The sequence below is a fragment of the Antechinus flavipes genome, chromosome 4 (assembly GCF_016432865.1).
Source record: "Antechinus flavipes isolate AdamAnt ecotype Samford, QLD, Australia chromosome 4, AdamAnt_v2, whole genome shotgun sequence".
NCBI lineage: Eukaryota > Metazoa > Chordata > Mammalia > Dasyuromorphia > Dasyuridae > Antechinus > Antechinus flavipes.
In genome coordinates, this window is record NC_067401.1 from 172,887,788 (window position 1) to 172,910,354 (window position 22,567).

The following is a 22,567-nucleotide window of genomic DNA, read 5'->3' on the forward strand; positions in this document are numbered from 1 at the left end:
AGTCTTTGGTAAAGAAAGTATATGTTTTGCCAAGCCTTCACTATAATTGAAGTTAAGACACATTGCTCTAATAAAGCAGTAAATTCGCTACTAAGATCCCTTCCTCCAGTGTTTTGCATACAAAACAATTCTGGACCACCACCCATACCAAAACTCAAGGCCCAGATTCTTTCCTACTCACCCTCGAGACTTTTTGGTGGAACCTCAGCCACTATGAGCTGGGACTTGAGTTCCAACTTTTTCTGCTGAGGAGAAGGTGGAGCATGTTCCAAATTTTCCACAGGTCGAATAGGTGGGGGTGACGCATCAGCTGTCTTGGTGATCTGGATTTCAACCCGTTTTGGGACGGACTCAGATAGAGGCACAGCAAATGCATCTGGTCGTCGCTGAGGCAGCTCAGGGATCTTCGACACTGGAACATCCATCCTCCGAAGGGAGGACTCCTGGGGTTTGACTACTGTAATCTCGGTTCTTCTGGGAGATGGTTCTGGGGTTTTGTGCCCAAAGATCTCAGCTCTTTTGAGGCTGAACCGGGATGGCCCTGTGTTGCTAGAGTTCTCTACCTGCTTAGAGGAGATATCGATAGAGATCTCCGTCCTCCGTGACACAGGCTCACTTTTGGGTCCAGAAAGCTCAATTCTCCTTAGAGAGGGCTTAGGAGACTTCTGGACCAGGGAGTCCACATGGCGGGCAGCTGACTCAGAGTTCTTCACACCAAGGTCCTGAAATTTTTGTGTGGAGCTGGCAATGGTGGTGCGGAGAAGGGGTGTCTGGATCCGCCGTGGTGGTGTAGAGTTGGGTGTCTCGACTTCCTCGACCTCAAAAGATCTCTTCAAGGCTGAAAAAGAAGAGATCAGAAAATGGGTAAGTTGATGGTTATTTGATCCTCACTACAACTAGCACCTCCTGCCAAAATGGTAGATCCTTACTGGAGCATTAGCAAAGAGCACTCGATTGACATCCTCAAATTTCCTCAGACTAGGACAAGACCTTCTTTTTTCCCTATCAAATCCCAAATTTCTGCCTTCCAAAGAGAGAAACACTCTTACCACCAAGCATAGAGTCATAGACCAAATGATGACAATAATAATCCTCTCAAGCTTACAAAGCACTTTATATACATTAGTTCATTTGTTTCTCACAACACTGTGAAATATTATAGCTTTTGTGATCCCTATTTTAATAGATAAGGATACTGAGGTTCAGAGAGGTAGTTTTCTCAGGATAACAACTGGTAAGTATCTTGGTTCTAGATTGGATCACTTCCTGTGATTACTGACAAATAAAATGCCTTATTCAACATCTGACTACAGCCTGAAGTCTCTACAGGCTTTTCTTTGGTGGTGTTTATATAGCCATTCCACACAATGATTCAGCAATCTCCCTTGGGGAACTCTCTGAGTAGTTACTCACTTCTGAGAGGGGGGATGGGGAATAAGGATAGGCCTGTGAAGGCTCAGCACTCCAAACACACGCACTTGTCAGAGTTTCTGTAACTACTCTCAGCAAAAGAGAACCAGCTGCTTCCATTTAAAAAGATCAGAAAAACCATCCACGTGGCAGCTACTCCTATGCTACTTCCCCACAAAGAAATGAACTTCAATGCCAGCTTTGTAGTTTTGCTGGGACTCTAGGACACTGATTTGGGAGTAGGGAGAGAACCATACCGTTTTTAAAGAATTTCCTCCACTCCACACCCTATCAAACTTACTCAAGTTCTATACAAAACAAAATAATGAACGACCATTGCCTATGCCTTTGTCCCCAGTTTAGTCCCTCTCTCAGACCTTCCTGATTTATTGCAAGTCAATTGAGGATGTTGTAGACAATCAATTGAACTGATATGAGATGGGGATGGTGCCTCAAGTAGGCATGGGGGGGGAAGATCAAAGGTCTATCCAGCAACATAAAAAGGCAGAGTAGGAGGCCAGCAGAGAAAATTCTTCACCCTTTTGGTCCTTTTGGTCAATTCTTAAAACTCTCAATTAACATAAAGAATACTCCTCCCATTTCCTGTTATTCTTCAATAGTAGGTAGGCTAGAACAGAAGTATAAATGGGCTTCTCCAGAAGCTGTGCTATTGTAATTGGTCACCCCCCCAAGCCACTCTTCACTCCAATCCATTTTTCACTGTTGTCAAAGAGCTCTTCCTAAAGCACAGGTTTGAACATGTTACTCCTCTACTCAATAATTTCCAAGGGCTCTCCATTACCGCCAGGATCAAATAAAAATTTTTCTATTCGGCTTTTAAAGCTCTTAATAATCTAGACTTTTCCCATCTTTCCAACTTTACTGCACATTATTGGATTCTACTTACTTTATGATCCAGTAATACTTGTTCCTCAAGTCATCTCTCAACTCCATGCATTTTCAGTGTCTGTCCCATATGCCTAGAATTTGCTCTTTCCTCACTCTGCCCTCTAGTTTCATTGACTTCTTTCTAGCCTCTTTGAACATCCTACTTTCTGCAAGAAGCCTTTCCTTCAATACTAGGGTCTTCTCTATAAGATTACCTATAATTTAACCTATACATATTTTCTATATACATTGTAGTTTTCATGTTGCCTACCCCGTTAGAGGTTAACTCCTTAAAGGAAAGAACTATTTTTGCTTTCTTTTTATCCCCAAGGCTTAGCATAGTGATGCCATATAGTAAATACTTCATAAATGCTGAATGACTTGGAAGAAGACGTTATGTAGAGAGTTTGGATAATGAGAACTTTCCAAATCAATTTGATTAGACCAGATGACCTCTGGGGTCCCTCCAAAGTCCAAAATTCTGCAATTATTCTCCTATATAAGCAGTAATTAGTTCTGAAGGGTCTTCACAGTATCATAAAATGTCAGAGACAGAAGAGACAGACACTATCTAGATAATCCCTTCATTTTGATACAGGCATTGATGAAGATAATTCATTGTGGTGAAGATGAGAAAACTGGAGAAGGGAAGAGATTTGTTAAGATAACAATGGCAAAGCTCCTATTGGAACTGAAACCTCCTAATTTCTAGATTAATATTCTTTTTTTTTAATTTATATAATTTTGTATTTTTTGGGAATATTAAGAAAAGGAAAGTATAGTGGTAATCCATTACCTTTCTTTAAAAAATTATATAACATATACAACACATTAGTTTCAAAGCTTTTCTTCTTGTCTCCCTCTGAATCTCCTTCTATTCTCTTATGTGCATTTAAAATGTTTCACTGACACTTCCTCATATCACTATTTGTCCCCCTTTCTTTCCAAATTTGTACTCTCTTTAAATTTACATGGAGGGAAAAAAAAAATCTCTAACAATATAAATGAGTTAACAAAACAAACCTGTACACTGGTCAGTCCAAAAACATGTCTGTCTCATGAGACTTTCTGTCAATTTGTCAGTCTCATAACTGCTTTTTCATATTATGATGTTTGGTTTAATTATTATAAATCAACATTTTAAGACTTTCAGTTTTATTTTTCTTTACAAATTTTGTAATTATAAATTATTGTCATGGTTCTGCACAATTTATTCTTATTTCACACAATCCTTCCAAGGCTTCTCTTCATAATTCATAATTCCATTTCTTATATCTAATGATATTCCATTGGTTTGATAGAACATAATTTCTTCTGTCATTCTCCTGGTGAGTATCCCCAATTGTTACCTAGAATTAATCACTGAATAATTTGCCCAAGCTACCTCAGTCAAACTGAGACCTGTTGAAGACCTTAGCTTAAAAAGGCCAAGGTCTCCCATTTCATCCAGGACCATCTCCAGTCATCCTGATCTATATCTTGCTACCAGACCCAGATGGCTTTGTAAGAGAAAGTGAGTCAGGTGACCTAACACAGTCCTCCTTTATTTTAATCCAAATCACTTGCATGTCAGAGCATCACCTCCCTGATGTCACTTTCCTCTTTTAGAAGGAAGGACAAACAATAACCTCTGAATATTCAGTTGTTGTTTTTTTTTTTCTTCCAGTTTCTTGCTAGACCTAAAAATATATTTTTTTTTTTTTGGTGATTGTTCATTTAGGCCCAAGTGAATCCATGGACCTTAGCAAGGACCTTTTATCTTCTATCTCTTGATGTCAGTCCAAGTTCATGTTTGTTGGTTCTGTGACACTATCTATCCCTTTCATCCTCAGCCATCCCATTTTTACTTTTGAAAGTACATTTTTACTCTTTTTACTTACATTTTTACTCTTTCCCAACATTAGGGTCTTTTCCAATTAGTCCCACAGACCATATAGGTATTGCTTAAATAATATCCCTTAATAATATGATAAAGAGATTTAAGGGACCAGCATTGGTAGAGTGTCCAAAAAATCATGGACAGAGGTTTACAATACTATACAGGAACAGCAACAAAAAACATTCCAAAGAAAAGGAAAAGCAAGAAAACAAAATGGCTGTTTGATGAGGCTTTACAAATAGTTGAAAAAACCAAATAGAAAGGGAAAGACATATACAGCTAAATGCAGAATTCCAGAGAAGAGCAAGAAGAGATAAGGCTTTCTTAAAGGAGTGATGCAAAGAAATGGAAGAAAACAAAAAATGAAAAAGAAATACTTTCAAGAAGATTATAAATAGCAACATTTCATATTAAAAAATGGACAAGATAAAAGGCCCCCAAAAAATGATACTACAAATATTTCTGTATGCGTGTGACCATTCCCTCTTTGACCTCTTTAGGATATATGGCTATTGATAATTTCATTAAGTCAAAGTTTTTTGCATTTCATTAACTCGAGATATTAGAAGATAAATTTCTTGAGAGCAGAGACTGTCCTGCTTTTCTATCTGTATCTTCAGTGCTTAGGATAGTACTTTGTAAATAGTAAGCATTTATTAGTAAACACTTTTCTCCCTCCTCCTTTCCTCCTTCCTTCCTTCTTTTCGCCCTCCTTCCTTTCTTCCTTCCTAAGTTTCAAATTATTTTCCAGAATGGATATACCAATTCAGTTCCAACAACAATGCATTATTCTTCTTATTTTCCTGAAGTCCTTGCAACTAGGGCCATTTTCTTCTTTTGCTATCTTTATCAATCTGATGGACATAAAGTAGAACTTCACAGGCATTTTGATTTTTATTTTATTAATAATAATCTGAATAATTTTATATGATACCTTAGATTAAGAAAATCTTTGAGTTTTTATTTATTAAGAGTGACTGTTATGCTTAAATATTTAAACAGTTTCTCATATATCTGGGATGGAACTTTATCATAAAAATTTCCCATGAAGTTGTTGTTTTTAAACTAATTATCTCCTTTTTAAACTTTAATTGCATTGATTTTGTTTGTGTAGAAGCTTTTAGTCCTCTAAAACTACTAAAAAAGTAGTTTTATGTCCTTTTTATTTTCTATGATCCTCTCTCTCTCTTATTTATCATGAACTCTTTCCCCTCACTCATTATTGGAGAAAGTATCTCTTCCTTTGCACCCATAATGTGTTTATGATGTGGCCTTTTATATCTAGGTCATATGTTGATTTGTGATGTATTGTAGTATTTTATAACATTTGATTTATTATATAAGGTATGGGTCTTAGTCTTATTTTTGACACAATGCTTTCCAATTATCCTGGAGTTTTGAGGGTTTTCCTCCTAATAAGTGAATCTTTACCCAAATTTGTTTGGATTTATTGAACATTATGGTACTGTGTTCATTTGCTTCCATATTGACCAATATTCTATTTTATTATGAACCTCCTTTCCCTACCCCTTAGGTAATCTAAGTCTTATTTGAAACTTAACTCATAAATCAATCCATTCTCCAATTGATAAATGGCCAAAGGATATGAACAGACAATTTTCAAACAAAGAAACTGAAATTATTTCTAGTTATATGAAAGGGTGTTCCAAATCACTATTGATCAGAGAAATGCAAATTAAGACAACTCCGAGATACCACTCCACACCTCTCAGATTGGCTAAGATGACAGGAAAAGATTATGTTGGAGGGGACGCAGGAAACCTGGGACACTGATGAATTGTTGGTGGAGTTGTGAACGAATCCAACCATTCTGGAAAACAATTTGGAATTATGCTCAAAAAATTATCAAACTGTGCATAACCTTTGATCCAGCAGTGTTACTACTGGGCTTATATCCCAAAGAGATCTTAAAGAAGGGAAAGGGACCTATATGTGCAAAAATGTTTGTGGCAGCCCTTTTTGCAATGGCTAGAAACTGGAAAACAAATGGATGCCCATCAACTGAAGAATGGTTGGGTAAATTGTGGTATATGAATGTTATGGAATATTATTGTTCTGTAAGAAATGACCAGCAGGATGAATCCAGAGAGACTTGGAGAGACGTACATGAACTGATGCTGAGTGAAATGAGCAGAACCAGGAGATCATTATATATCTCAACAACGATACTGTATGAGGATGTATTCTAATGGAAGTAAATCTCTTCGATAAAGAGATCTAATTCAGTTCCAATTGATCAATGATGGACAGAATCAGCTACACCCAGAGAAGGAACACTGGGAAATGCATGTGGACTACTTGCATTTTTGGTTTTTTTCCTAATTTACCTTCTGAATCTAATTCTTCTTATACAATAAGAGAACTGTACAGATCTGCACACATATATTATATCTAGAATATACTTTAACATGTTTAACATGTGTTAAGACTGCCTGCCATCTAGGGGAGGGAATGGAGGGAGGAAAGGGAAAAGTTGGAACAGAAGTGAGTGCAAGGGACAATGTTGTAAAAAATTACCCACGCATATGTTCTATCAATAAAAAGCTATAATTAAGAAAAAAAAACTTAACTCATAAAACACAATCCTACCTGTTGTATCACTTCTCCTGCTCAAAAAGCTTCAGTGGTTTATTAATACCCTGTTGTCTCTAGGCTAAAACACAAACTCTACCATTAAATATTTAAAGGCTTCTACAGTCTAGCTCCAGCATAATATCCCAAGTTTATTTTTCACTACCTCCTTTTACACACTCATTATTCCAAACAAACAGATCTATCCAGGATATTCCATCTCTATAGAATGCTCTTTTGCATGTGCTATCTTTCATGTCTAGAATTAGTACATTCTCCTATACCCTGGATTATTTTGTATTTACCTCCATATGTATTTTATATTGATATATCTTATATTTCTTGTGTACCCAACTGGAAAATAAGTAGATGCCCATCAACTGGGGAATGACTGAATAAATTATGGTATATAAAAGTAATGGAATATTATTCTATTAAAAATGATGAACAGCCTGATTTTAGAAAGTCCTGGAAAAATTTACATGAATTGGTGCTGAGAAAAGCAAGTAGAACTAGGAAAACATTATACACAGCAACAGGAGAATTGCACAATAATCAACTATGATAGACGTGGTTCTTCTCAGTGTTTCAATGATCCAAGGCAATCTCAATAAACTTTGGATGGAAAATGCTATCTGCATCCAGAAAGGGAATATGGAGACTGAATGTAGACCAATATATATTATTTTCACCTTTTTCCCCCCATGGTTTTCTCCTTTTGTTATGATTTTTCTCTCCCAACATGATTCACATGGAAATATGCAGAAAGTGAATGTACATGTACAACCAAAAAAAAAAAAAAAAAAAAAAGTTTCACATTTAACTGGTGGAATTTTAAAATTAAATGTTTATCATGTTAAAATTGGCTCTACATGTAATTGGAAAAAATAAATCATTTACATTAAAAGAGAGGTTTCTGAGTAATCATGACAGGGAGGTAGTGGCAGAGTTTAGAAGTGGTGCTAGAAAGCCAAGATTATGCCTACTCCCCATGCAGTAACTGTATGTTGAAGGCATAAGAGAAAATGCAACCAGTGCTGGAGAAGGTGGCCAGGGACACAGTGTCATTCTGGGTCTAAAGTGAAGTTACTGATTATAAAAGGGGAAGTCCAGAGGATTCAATGAATGGAGGCAAGCAAGCTTTAATAAATACCAGTTATCAGAATCATCACATGGATTGTAACAGAACAACAAGGAGCTTAAAGTTACAAAAAATTTTTTTTCTTTTTTAAAATAGTATTTTATTTTCCAAAATACATGTAGAGATAGTTTTCAACAATTGCTTTTGTAAAACTTAGTGTTCTAAATTTTTCTTCCTTCTTTATCTCCCCCTTCCCCAAGACAGCAAGCAATCTGATACACGTTAAACATGTACAATCCAAAAGATACTTCAAAGATCATCAGGCCAACACTCCCATCTAACAGAGAAAACTTAGCCCCAGAGAAGGGAAGCAACCTGCCTCAAGAGAGTTATTAATTATTTCTCTGGCTAGATCATGGTATTGAAGATCCACAACAACACTCTGACCATCTCAATGATACATGTCATCAGTCAAAAGAGAAATAAGGCAAGAAATCTTGTAATATAGCAAAAATTATGGAAATTTAAGGCAGAACCCTAAATTAAAATCCTAACTGATATCTTTCTAGCCTTGTTATAAACAACTGTCCTTCCCCTACTCTGTAGTCCAGACAAACAGATTTCTCTACTGTTCCTTACTATTGACATTCCATCTATCACTTCTATACCTTTGCATTGGCAATTGCCCATTCCTGCCTCAAGAGTTCCCACTTTCCTTCAAAATTCAATTTTCAAGAATCATCTTCTATAAGAAGGCTTTCCAGATTCCTCCAACTACTTGTTTCTTTCTCCCTCAGCATTTCCCCCCAAATCACTGCTGTTCCGTTCTATCCAACTCTTCCGGACCCCACATATGTGCTATGGCACATAAATGCTGTCCATGTGGTTTTCTTGGCAAAGACACTGAAATTGTTTACCATTTCCTCCTCTAGCTCATTTTAGAGATGAGGAAACTTTGAAGCAAACATAGTTAAGTGTCTTGCCCAGAGTCACACAACTCTATAGAGTCTGAGGTCAAATCTGAACTCAGGTCTTCCTAATTCCACATCTAGTACTAGACCTTAGCCTAAAAAGGTCAAGGTCTCCCATTGTATTTAGAGTCATCTCCAATTATCCTGATCTATATCTGATAACTAGACCCATATGGCTCTGGAGGGTAAAGTGAGACAGGTGACTTTACACAGCCCTCCCTCACTTAAATCTAATTCACTTGCAAGTCTTGGTTTCACCTCCCTGATATCATCTTTAAGAATGAAGGACAAACAACAACAACAACAACAATCCCCAAAACTTATCTTGGATTTATTTTATATCATTTTATTTATACTTTAAGGTACATGTCGATCCCTCTCATTAAAATGAAAAGTCATTGAGAATGGGAACCAATTCATTTTTATTTTTTTATCCCCAATATTGTCTCTTTAGACACAACATGCAAATCAAAGTATAAACAAAATTATGCAAAATAAATCCAAGATAAACTTTGGGTGAGGGATAATAAGAGAGAAAGGAACTAGCAGCTGGGAAAATCATGGAAGGTTTCCTATGGAAAGCAGATCTTGAGGTGAGTTTGAAGAAAACAGGGAACTCCTAAGAGGCAATGTTTAGTACATTGTATATACCATGTCACTGGTGCTCTTTGAGAACAAAGGATCCTCACCACCACCACCAAAATGTTTTTAATTCATTGTTTTAGAAAAGTCACTTCCTTTCTCTAGACCTCAGTTTCCTCATTTATAAAATGAGAAAATTCAAGGGGCTGCTAGATGGTTCAATGGATAGAGCAACAAGCCTGGAGGACCTGAGAAGGAAGGAAGGAAGGAAGGGAGAGAGGGAAGGAGAGAGGGAGGGAAGGAAAGAGGGAAGAAAGAAGGGAAGGAGGGAGGGAGGGAAGAAGGAAGGGAAGAAAGGAGGGAGAGAGGAAGGAAGGGAGGGAGGGAAAGAGGAAGGGAGGGAGAGAGGAAGGAAGGAAGGAAGGGAGGAAGGAAGAGAGGAAGGAAGGAAGGAAGGAAGGGAGGGAGGGAGGGAGGAAGGAAAGAAGGAAGGAAGAAAGGGAGGAGAAAAATGGACCATTGGGAATTTCCTCTCTGACTGCAATATACTTCTTCCTTCACAGATCTCCCAGAACTCCCTATAATCACACAGAAGGCTTCCTTAACAATGTAGGGAACATCAATGCTATAAGGATAAGCCAAAAAGTCATCCTACAGTCTGGGATAATTATTATTGAAAATAAGGGTCTGGAGATCAAGTTCAAATGAAAATGTGCTTGTAGCTTTTGTGACACAGGAATCCCCCACAGAGACTGGGCACACTGCCTTGAATCCCCAGAAAAGAATTCTATGTAAAGGTCTAATGGAGAGATCAGCAGTCTCTATAACACAGCAAATATGGTCTCCCATAAGTCAAGTGAGGGAATCTGCTACAACATGTAAGCAGGATAAGAAGATTAGGAAGACCACACATAAAAAAGATTGGCAGAAACTCATCCAGATAATATCACCAAGCCTTTATAAAAAGGATCGTCTGAAGACTCACTGAGTGTATGTGAGAAATGATTGTTGACATAAAACAAGAGGAATTAACAAAATTATTACTTTTAAAATACATAAACTGAAGACAGTGCAAAAAAAAAATTAAAGAAATTTGACAAAGATAGGGATAGTAGAAAGACTGGTTTGAAAGTCAGAGAAGTTTAATTCTTAACTCTATTGACTCCCTAGATGACCCTAAGCTAATTGCAGCTTCTTTGGGAATCTATTTCTCACCAGGAAAATAAAGATATTAGATTTGATGACCACTCGAGTCACATCTTGTGCTTAAGTCTTAGAAGAAAGGGAGAGTGTTCCAGTTCAAGCTGCTCAATAAATAGTTGCAGATATGAGAATGAAGATCAGAACTAGATAGAGAAATCTAAAAAGTTATCTGCTAAGATAATTGAATTCATGGAAACCAATGCGATCTCCAAGCAAAATACTATAAAAGGAGAGAAAAGGGGACCCAGGACAAAGTCCTTATTTGGAGACCTACTCTACTTAAGGTTGTGCCTAGCTTATTCTGGGGACAATATCTCCCAGGGTCCTTTGCTCAATTCCATGTCTGCCTTGGTTCCTGCTATCCAGCTCATCCTGACTACCATCTCAAAAACCTGGTTATTCTCTGCTTTTCTTTGTTCTTTCACAGCTTCTTGTGGCAGTACTTTCTTTTATGTCCAGTTGGATTGTCATTTTTGGCTTTGTGAACTCAGGCTGTTCAGCAAGAGATCAGGGACTCAATTTCCTCATCTGTAAAATGAATTCATTAGACTAAACTGACTTCTAAAATCTCTTCTAATTTCACTCTCCTCTAGTTCTATCAACTGATCAGCCAATGAACAATTATTAAGCACCTACTGCATTATGTTCCTGGCTCTAAGAATATACCTTTCTTCAAGAAAGATATTCCATAGGGGGAACTAACATTTATATATGTAAATATTCAAAATGTATATGAAATAAGGGAAGGGTAGCATTAGCTGTTAAAGATATCAAGAAAGGCTTCACCTTATGGGGGAGATGTTAACAACTGGCAGGGAGGCCAGTTTCTGATCTGAAATAGGAAGATCATTAAGAACTTTATGTGAGGAGTGAGTGCACACCAAACACAGTCTGTGCAAATACAAAGGCTCCTGTCTCCCAGTTCATTTAAGAAAAAACGGTAATTGCAAATAAAAGGAGGAACTTTGGTTCTCCCTTCTTTCATGTAAATCCCATAGGGAAAGGGAAGGAGGGAATCATTTAAATCTCTACCTCTTTTAGAAACAAGAGAATTTTTTAAAGCTGCTCTCCTGTCCTGATCTACTATAGTGCAGCCTTCCTTCTTTTTCCCAAATTTCCCCAGTGGAAGGGAAGGGAATCTGGATAATGTTAAAGGACAGAGGCATACTAAGAATAGTGTCAAATGCTGGCTCCTTTTCTCTCAGTACTTCCAACTGGACACAGATTACAAGACAAGACAATGGCAAGTGAATCTGACTTCAAATGGCTCTCCTAGGGTGCTCCTGGCCCTGACACATATTCTTCAGGGTGGGTGTATGTTCACACTGTTGTATTCTGTGTGAATACTCCATACCCTATGCCTCACAGTTCAAAGAACATTGGAGTTGGAGAGAAATGAACAGGCTTCAGAGTCTCAACTTTGGTACCACCCACAAACTTTGAGCAAGTCACACCAACTCTTCTAAGTCTTAGTTTTCACATTTACAAAATGGGAATAACACTGCACCATCTATCTCACCAAGATGTTCTGAGCAAAGAACTCTGTGAATTGAAAAGAATTTAATTTTTTTCCCCTAATTCTGCACTTTTATTTTCCTCAGTGTAAGAGAGCTTATAATGTGGAAACTCCCTCCTATTGGTGCCTATCTTGGAAAGTCACCTTCGATACTAAGTTAATTCTAGTATACTTGGAATGGGAAAATGCCAATTGCATCCATAGAGAGAACTATGGATATTCAATGTGAATCGAGGCATAGTGTTTTCACTTTTTTGTTTGTTTGTTTTTTCTTTCTACTGGTTTTCCCCCTTCTTTTGGTCTTATTTTTCTTGTACAACATGACAAATATGGAAATTTAAAAGAATTGCACATATTTAATCTATATCAGATTACTTGCTGTCTTAGGAAATGGGGAAATAAGAGAGGGAGGAGAAAACTTTAAAACACAAAAGTTCTACCAAAATGAATATTAAAGACTATCTTTACATGTATTTGGAAAAATAAAATACAATATTGAGACACTAAATTACTTGTCATCCTGCAAGTAATGTTTTAGAACTAGGATCTGCATCTTTTTAATTCTAAAATGCCCCCTCCCCCTATCATCATGCTATGGAGTTTCTCCATATAAATATAAGCTATAAAAGAATGAATTCCAAAGACAGACAACAGAATTCTCTCCCTTTTCTCTTCTATTCCTTTTCCCCTTCAATTTTTTTTCTCTCTCAGCTTTGTCTCCCTGTTTCATCTCAACTCCTCTGATAATACTAACCTACATACCATTCAATCAAATCAAGCAACATAATCACCAAATGCTTACTGGATACCTCTATATGCCCAATCATACTCAGCAAAAAAAAAGGGGAGAGGGAGGGAAGGAGGGAGAGAGAGAAAAAGAGAGGGAAGGAAGGAAGGAAGGAAGGAAGGAAGGAAGGAAGGAAGGAAGGAAGGAAGGAAGGAAGGAAGGAAGGAAGGAAGGAAGAAAAAATTGCACTTAAAATTTGGTAAACGTTCATAGATGAAAAAGATGGTGTAATTCTAAGTCACTGCTCTGCAAATTTGCAAGAGATGACTCTGTAACTAGCAGAGAACCACCCTTGGGAAAATAATCCCTGCCAAAGTAAACAAATGTGACAGCCATCTTAGAAAGATCTCTGTCTGCATAGTCTGTTCTGATTTATTTTGACAAATGTATTTTGCTATGCTTATTTAGGATACTGCTTTCCTCCACAGGAATATTTCTAAAGGGTCTGGATTACTAAACTCCTCCAAGGACTGGGGAGAAAATAACCCACACATCTCTCTTCCTCACCTCCCCAGGGTTGGGCAAGGAGGAAGAAATGTTATTAAGTATCACATCCCATGAGACAAGGAACCAGGACCTGAGTCTCTGCTCTTTCTGTGGATTATCCATATGAGAATGAGCAGGTCTAACAGCTCTCTGGCTGTTTTTTAAATGGAGCCTTCTGGCTGCCTCCTGCTATCCTCCTGGCTAGAAAAGTGGGAAGCTGAAACTAGAATTAGATATTATAAGAACAAAGTAACTCTGGTAGTATTAGATGGATTCAGCAGTCACATAGAGCTAATATATCTTCTAGGGAAGATCAAAAGCACAAAAAGCATTTTCACTTGTATACAAAGTCCAATTGTTTACAAAGGAGAGATGGTGCACTCCTGGCTTGGGCTAAAACCAGGCTTTTAACAGCACAAATGAAACCAAGTAGCTTTCAGAATTTCAGAGTCTCATTTTCAAAATTGTTTTATATCTTTAGGAAAAAAATCTCTATAATAAATTGGCAATGAACAAATCCATAAAGGGGGCAACCCAGTGCTATTTTCCTTCCTGGCTATTATATAAATTACCCAGTGTTTAAAATAAATATGATCAGAATCTTTTATGACTAGCCCTCAGAAATAATTTCTACTCTCTGAGAAGCAGTTTGGTATTGCTCTTCAAGGTTACCATCAGATCTGGTAGACAATGGAACTTGCCATCTTATGATCACCCTAAGCCATTCTGGCCAACTTTCCAAACTTTCCTAAAGTCAGTTCTCTTCTATGCTCTGTCAGACATGAAGTGACTAAATAGGCCCCGACAGGACAATATTAGTCTTGCAAAAAAGGAATTCAAAGCCAGCAGCAGGCCACCAGATCAAATACATGTATAAAATTATGTATAAAATCCACAGAAGGCCAATATAGTTTTATATATATATATAGATATATATATAGATATAGATATATATAGATAGATATAGATAGATATAGATAGATAGATAGATAGAGATAGAGATAGATATAGATATAGATATAGATATAGATATATATAGATATAGATATAATTTGGGGGATAAGAAGTATTTGAAGATCTGTATTACAAACCATTTAACTCCTCATTATTAGTTCCTGTTCTTCCCTTCTTCTATAACTATCCCCTTATCCTAGAAATGTTTTTATGTTTAATGTTAAAGGAGAGGTATTAGAACTTCATAGATTTTATTTCTTTCCCAAAATATGGAGACGGACTCCCAGAGTGATATGAACATTCAAGCCAGAGCTCATGTTTTGATTGAGCACCATTAATATCTGTTACATGAAAACTACTGATCCAAGAAACTGCTCTTTACAGAATATAGTACATGGGACCAAAATAAACATTGACAAATAGACTGCTCCCTACAAGGACCAAGGAAATGCCGTCTTTCTGTCTGTCTGTCTGTCTGTCTCTCTCTCTCTCTTACACACACACACACACACACACACACACACACACACACACACACACACGTGTGTATATACCACCCTTCAAAAGTTCCATCCATCCAGATTCTTGAAAGATAATTTTAAAATATAATGAAAGCATCAGTTTTCCCTTCAATTATCTGCTTCTTCTCCAGCTTTTGTTAACTTTGGGGTTATTCCTGAAAGATTTTAAAATAAGTTCTCAAAAGTTTGGTTTCTTTATTACTATGCAAATGTTAAGAGAACATGAGCCCATTTTAGACAAAAGAAATGATAGCAGCCTTTGCTTTTTCTTTCCCCTTACTTTAGCACTAGCTATTCATTATCACCACTAAGAACAGAAGAGGAGGAAATGGGTTTTAGCTGTGATAAGAGAGATGTAGGTTAGATAAAATGAAGAATGTCCTGACCTGGGGTAGTTAGACACAAGAATGGATTAATGGAGATTTTAGAATGCCATCTCTTGGAGGTCTCTAAAGATAAGCCTTTCTGCAGTCCCAGCATAGTTTAAATGTAACCTTGCCTGGAGGCAGATGAAAAACTAAATGATTTCTCAGAATCGTCTCAGTGTTGGTTATTCTAGAATAAGTGTTAGTTCATGTTGAATGGTATGGAGATATGTCTCTGGAAGGGAAGTTCTTAGAAACTAAAACTAAGGATTTAAGTTTAGGATCAACAAAATACTTAACCTTTGTATCTAGGATAACACAGTCCAAACAGAAAATGTTTCTCCCACTTCTACTCCTACTCTCCTCCTCTCCCCACCCCAAAAAAGTAAGAAAAAATTAAGTGCCCCAAGGGATCCCTGTCTAGGTGAAGCCCCCAAACCTAACCATCAATCACAAAGAAGCCAAGATGAATAGAGGGGCTTCACTCAATTATGGCCTAGAGGCCAACAGATGGATTCTGCTCAGGCCATTTAATTACAGGGACTGATGACCCTGGAGGACCAGAGTTCAGGCTCAGGTCAGAACATCACCTAGGAAATCAGACCACAGACTGATGTTGATGTTTCTCCAAACTTTGAAAAAAAACTGGTCAGTGTTATCCAGTAGATCCAGAAGATTGAAAGACCAAGGTTTTCATTCTTCAGCTAAGTCACCAGGTACAAGCCAGTCAATTGAGAAGCTCCTCACTAGTCAGAATGTGTTTTCCTTTTAAGAGGCATAGTGAATAGAGAACTAGCCTTGGTCCTGGGAGGACTATTGACTTAGAAAACATTATCTCTGTTCTATTTATTATATTTTAATATTTTTAAAAACAGTTCACAATTATATTTTAATCTTATTCCTGCAGTCTTGTTTAAGACTTCTGCACTAGCAACTCTGTAAGGCTTTAAGTTGTAGAGGAAATACAAACCTGAGTTTCTTCATGCAGGAGTTCTCTATAGCAAAAATCTCATGTGGTTCCTATGACACTGCAAGTTCTGCTTAACATGAGAAAGAATTGAGTGGGAGGGATTTAAGGAGAGATGAAAGTATTTTTAACTGGTATCTAGTATATAGAGCAGTTTTTCTTTCTAACTTTTTAAAATTAGAAAGCATTTTTTTCTCCCTCATACTTCCCCTTCCTTTGAAAAAAAAGAAAAATAAAATCTTTGTAAAAATACTCTGTAGAGGGACAGCTAGGTAGTGCAGTGGATAGAGCACCAGCCCTGAAGTCAGGAGGACCTAAGTTCAAATCTGGCTTCAGACACTTAACACTTCCTAGCTGTGTGATCCTAGGCAAGTCACTTAATCCCCAATTGCCTCAGCAATAAATAAATAAATAATGCTCTGTAGGGCAAAACAAATTTTCCCTTTGACTTCATCCAAAAATTACATTTCCCTTTCTATATCTGGAGTTCCTCATCTATCTGACAGGATGGGGAGCAAACTTCATCACTAGTTCTCTGGATTCTGGATTGATCACTCAATCAGAATTCTTAAATGTTCCAAAATTGTTTTTTCAAAATGATGTTATTATATATATATATATAGTCTTCCTGTTATTGTAAAAATTGTTCTCTTTATTCTGCTCTTATCTTCCCAGGTTTTTATGAAACCATGCCTTTCCTCATTTTCTTAGCAATTACATTCGTATATAATTATTGGTTCAGAGTAACCCATTTGTTAGGAATTCCCTTGATTTCCAATTCCTTAACTTTACAGAAACTTCTATAAGTATTTTGTAACATATGGGTCCTTCTCCTCTTTCTCAGGGGGATAAATCTAGTAGTGCTATGACTGAGTCAAAGGATATACAGAGTTAAGTAAAATGGGGGGACAATTTCAAATTGCTCTACAGAATGGCTGGGCCAATTCACAATTCCACAGCCCATCACTATATTAGTATACCTATTTTACCACAAACTCTTTGACACTTATCATCATCCTTTTTAATTAACTTTGCCATTATGATGAATATGAGGTAAAGTCTCAGAATTTTTTAAATTTGAATTTATCTAATTATTAGTGTCTATTATTTAAAAGTTAGACTGGGGTAAAGGGTTCTTACAAGCCATACACATTCCAGATAGAAGTAGAATTAGGGCTTGGGTTACCTTACTTCCATTAGTTTGTGAATTTTCTGAGATCATTTAAAAAACTTTTTTAACAAAAACAAGTCTTATTAATCCTTTTCTGTTTTTAAATTTGTCATTTCTGGTTATTACTCACCAAGAGATATATCTCTTCCTTGGGACTATTATTGCTTTTTCAATTATTCAGAGATGGTTTTATTTAGCTCTGTACCAATTTATCATTTTTAAATATGCTTTTTGTTTGTAGTAGCCCTTTTTGTAGTGTCAAGGAACAGGAAATTGATGACCATCAGTTGGAAAATGGCTGAATAATTTATGGTACATGAATGTAATGGAATATTATTTTTTTATAAGAAATTACAGGCAGGCTGATTTCAGAAAAGCCTGGAAAGACTCACATGAACTGGTAAGTGAAGTGAGTAGAACCAAAAGAACATTGTACACAGCAACAAGATTATGTGATGATCAATTGAGATGGACGTAGCTCTTTTCAACAATCATGCAATTCAAGCCAATTCCAATAGAGTTGTGATAGAGAGAGCTATCTGCATTCATAAAGAAGACTGTGGGGACTGAAAGTGGATCACAACATAGTTTTTTCACTTTTTGGGGGATTTAGTGGTTTATCTTTGCTTGTTGTTATTTTCTTCTTGTGTCTTTTTCCCCTTTTGATTTGATTTTTCTTGTGTAGCATGATGAATATGGAAATATGTTTAGAAAAACTGTGCATGTTTAACCTATAGTAGATTGCTTGCTATCTAGGAGAAGGGGATTAGAGAGAGGAGGAGAGGAAAATTTGGCACACAAGGACTTGCAAAGTTGAATGTTGAAAACTATCCTTGTATGTATTTGGAAAAATAAAAAACATAAAAATAAAAGTAAATATGCTTTTTATTGATACCTTTTATCTTATCCTTTAACAATTATCCCAATCCCTCCTCATCATAAGTCATCCCATATAACAATAGTATTTTTTAAGGGTAATAAGGCCAACACAACTAAGACATTAGAAAAAGTTTGAAAACATATGCAGTATGTAACATTTATGAACCTCTTGTCTCCACAAAGGGGTCTATCCCAGTTTATATAAATTTTCCCATTTTTCTCTGAAAATCCATCTGTCATTTCTTATTTCAATGATATTCTATTATATCCATATGTCACAACTGATTCATTCATTCACTCATTCATTAACTGAATGACCCTCTGGATGAATCTTCAGAAGATAGGCACAGAACTCTAGATTCTTCCACAACCCATAGGAGAAATGGAAGCTTCAGCAGACTTATTGAGACATTAGTCCAGAGTAAGTGTCTCTTTCTTCCTCTCCAAAGGTTAAGTCTGCGAAAAGCTAAAACGGTGCAGAATAGATCATTCATAGCCAATGCTTTCTCCCAAAGTATTCCCAAAAGGCAGGAGCTACAAAGAGTAATATCACAGGCAGATCACTTTGCCTCAAGAGTAACTGACAAAGTCAACTAGAATTTGTTTAAGAGGGTGAGAAAGACATGATCCAGATTAATATGGGTCAACTCTCAACTCTAATGTGGGAGATAGCTGAAGGACCATTCAGATCAATGATAATAGTGAGATATTCAGCGTTCCTGAGTATTAGAGATATTAAGGAATGAGATGGCAAGGGAATTATGCAGACCTTAAACCAGGGTTCAACAAAGACATTCCATACAATATTATGAAAGGTAATCTAGTGTAGTAGAGATATGGCCTGAGAGGTATAGACTCAGTTCAGATCTCTGCACTGTTACTCCCTAGATGACTTTGGATAGGTCTTTTAAATTCCTCAGACCTCAGTTTTCCCATCTGTAAAATGAAAAAGTTGACTGATACCATAATGTGCACAAAGCTGTACTTAGAATCAGGAAGGCCTGAGTTTTTAAATATACTATACCTCATAACTTTGTAACCATGAATAAGTCATACTCTTTTCATACCTCAGTTTCTTCACCAGTAAATGTGGATAATAATATCTGTCATATATAAATCCCACAGGGTTTTTTTGAAGGATTAAATGAGACTGTACATGTAAAATGAATTGTAAATGTTAAAACACTACATAAATGTAGTTATTTGTTACATTATTTTGTTATTGCTAATTTTTTTTTTAGAACACAAGTAATCTTTAAAATCCTCCCAGAAGTAAATCTGTGAATTTCACTAGTTATAGATGAACCTTTCTCTAAATGGTGAAATGGGTTTCAAACATCCTTATCCCTCTTCAAAACACATGTTAGTCCTGTGACATCTACAATTTCAACAGTATATTCTAAAAATACTACCTTCATGAAATCTTCCTAGAAGAATCAGATTGCTTCTACCACCTATACCTTCTCTGATTCTGCCAGCTTCATTGCCTCCCCCATGAATGCATTTTTATTGGACTTAGAGACTATATAAATATTTATTCTTAACTTATTTACATTTTTGTTCCATGTTTATCATTCAATGTTCTGCTCAGCCTCTGAGTGTCTACCCTGGTGCTGAATATTTTAGCCTGCAAACCTCTCTGAGGGTAGAGACCCTGCCTATACTAACAGCTTTGTAGAAGAGGTAGCACAATGCCATTGGCAAAAGTTTTTCATAAATGCTTTAAAAATGCAAATACAAAATGCCTCTAGAAGGGGATTTTCTTGTTCTGCTTCTTTTTTTTTTTTTCCCTTCCAGCAGCATAAGATGATGTTTCGAGGCTTTAACTGTGATGTCCTTTGTGTCACCATGCAGAAAATCTACAAGTGGACAGTCTCATAATGATACTTCTATAATGGTACAGAGCTTTGAAAGCTCTTGCCGCATATTGCCTAATTTGATCTAGACAACAATCCAGGAAGCGAAATACCACAGATATTATCAATTTCATTTTACAGCTCTGCCTAATGACAACCCACAAATGGTAAGGAAGAGAAAAGAATAAAAAAAAAAGAAGAAGAAGAAGAAGAAAAACTGTTTACAAATGCCTCTTTGGAAAGCTCTATAGCAGATCCAAAGGATTCTTCTCTTCCTCTAAGAACTGGATAAAATTGCTTTCCCTACTCCTGATAACCTCTGACCTGCCCTCGGGTCATTCCCAACTGAATCCTGCCAATCATTGAGGACCAACTAAGATTCATGCCAGGGGCTAAACTGTCATCTTATGAAAATTCAGTACTAAAAACCAGGCCACCAACAAACACCCCTGTGGTCTTCACCATTTTGCAATGCACATGGGTTTGGAAGGGAAAAGGGAAACAAATATTTATTAAGTGCCCACTGAGAGTCAGGAACTGTGTTAAATGCTTTAAAATATTATCTCATTTGATCCTCATCAACAATCCTAAGAGGTAGGTGTACTTAGTTCAGGTACTCCTATATAATGTCCCAGGAACTGTTGTAAATACTAATTACAAATACAAAATAATTCTTTCTCTAAAGAAGTTTACAAATGCTAGCTCTTAAGATTTACTGCTGTGGAACTTTGGGACTTTGCTTTGCCTCTACATTTTAATTGCCTCATCTGTAATATGACAGGATTGAACTGGATAATCTCTCAAATCCCTTCAATCTCTAAATCCGAGAATCCCAAATAACTCAAACTTTGGGAAAGGAAGAATTTTACTAGAAACTGAAAATCTGCCAACTAAGAGTTTGGCAGTTTGTAAATATAATTTTATATTACATAAAAGTCAGCATATCATTTTGCCCAGACCTATGATTTCATATATGGAATGAGGAAACTCCCTATGTCAAAGCAAATTCAGCAACTGTTCTGCAACTTGTTGTCTTGGATTTTTGACTAAAAGCTAACTCTGAATCTGTCCCAAACACCTAGCACAATGGAGCTACCCACAACAGATGCTTAAAAAATATTGGGTGAATTGAAATGATTATGTGGTTTAGATTATCAAAATCAGATCTTCTGACTACAAATCACAAGATCACAGATTTATTTTTAAATATAATTTAGCTTTGCTATTCTGGACTTAACAAATAACACACATGAACATTTCCACATAGAAAGAATAGAAAAAGAACACTGCCTATAAAACCACATGTCCATTTACATACAGCTTATATTCCTTTTCAAAAGTATAATCAATTTAATGTTATTTTCAAAGTTGTCCTGCTTGTCTGTTTCTCCCCCAAACTTGCTCTTTCCCAAATATTTTTAAAATGCTACAGTACTCTTCTTGTCATGACAATCACTGTCTCTCTTTTCTTCCCAAATCCCTCTTTTATTATCGTTCAGTCAACTTAAGTCTTCATGACCCCATTTTGTAATTTTCTTAGCAAAAATACAATAATGGCTTGCTATTTCCTTCAGCAGCTCATTTTATGGATGAGGAAACTGAGGCAAACAGGATTAAGTGACTTACCCAAGGTCACACAACTAATATCTGAAGTCACATTTGAACTCAGGTTTTCCTGACTACAAGTGTGAGACTCTCCCAAGTCCCTCTACTCAATTAAAGCAAAAAGAGAAACTTTTTAAAATAAATATTTATAATTAAGAAAAATGCACTCATTTGACATGTCTAAAAAACATATCTCAATCTGTATTTTGAGTCCCTCAACTCTGACAGGTGGTGGTTAGCATGTTTCATTCACATCATTGTCATCCTTAAGTTTTGACTGCATTGATTAGAACTATTTAATCTTTAACTATAGTCTTTCATATGTTTTTCTTTAAATGTAATTTTTAATAAATTGTCCTGTTTCTTTTCATTTAATTTCATAAATTCACACAAATTTCTTCTGTAATCTATTTATTCATCCCTTTCAACATTTCTTAGGGTACAATAACAGGATGAAAAGCTAGTCAAGGATGGGAAATTTTTCAAAGTTCAAAAAGGAGGAAGACTGAGAAAAGGTCATTAGATTTACCAATTAAGAGGCAATTAGTAATTTTGGAGAAAGCAGTGTCAGTTGAATGATGGCATTAGAAGCCAAATTATTAAGGAGTTGAAAGAGAGTAAGATACGAAATAGAAGCACCAAGTGTAGACAGCTTTTTCAAAGTATTCAGTTGAGAAGAGATAAAGAATTAGATAAAGGATACTAGCTGGTAGACACAATAGAGGTGAGAAAAGCTTTTTTTTTTTTTTTAAGAATGGGAAAATGTAAGCATGTTTATAGGGAGACAACAATCAATAAGAGAAAGATTCGAGATTAGAGGAAAAATGAGGATGCCAATGGGGGCAATCTGCATA

The 22,567-nt window shown here is 36.4% G+C and overlaps 1 protein-coding gene across 3 annotated transcripts in view; it reads right to left on the bottom strand.

The window, feature by feature from the left end:
* Positions 1 to 22,567, bottom strand: part of SEPTIN9 (septin 9) — a 324,173-nt gene that overhangs the window by 153,472 nt on the left and 148,134 nt on the right. For all 3 annotated transcript variants that reach the window (XM_051995517.1, XM_051995518.1, XM_051995516.1), the window contains exon 2: positions 182 to 838. In XM_051995517.1, the coding sequence (XP_051851477.1) occupies positions 182 to 838 (657 nt within the window). The remainder of the gene's footprint in view (positions 1 to 181; positions 839 to 22,567) is intronic.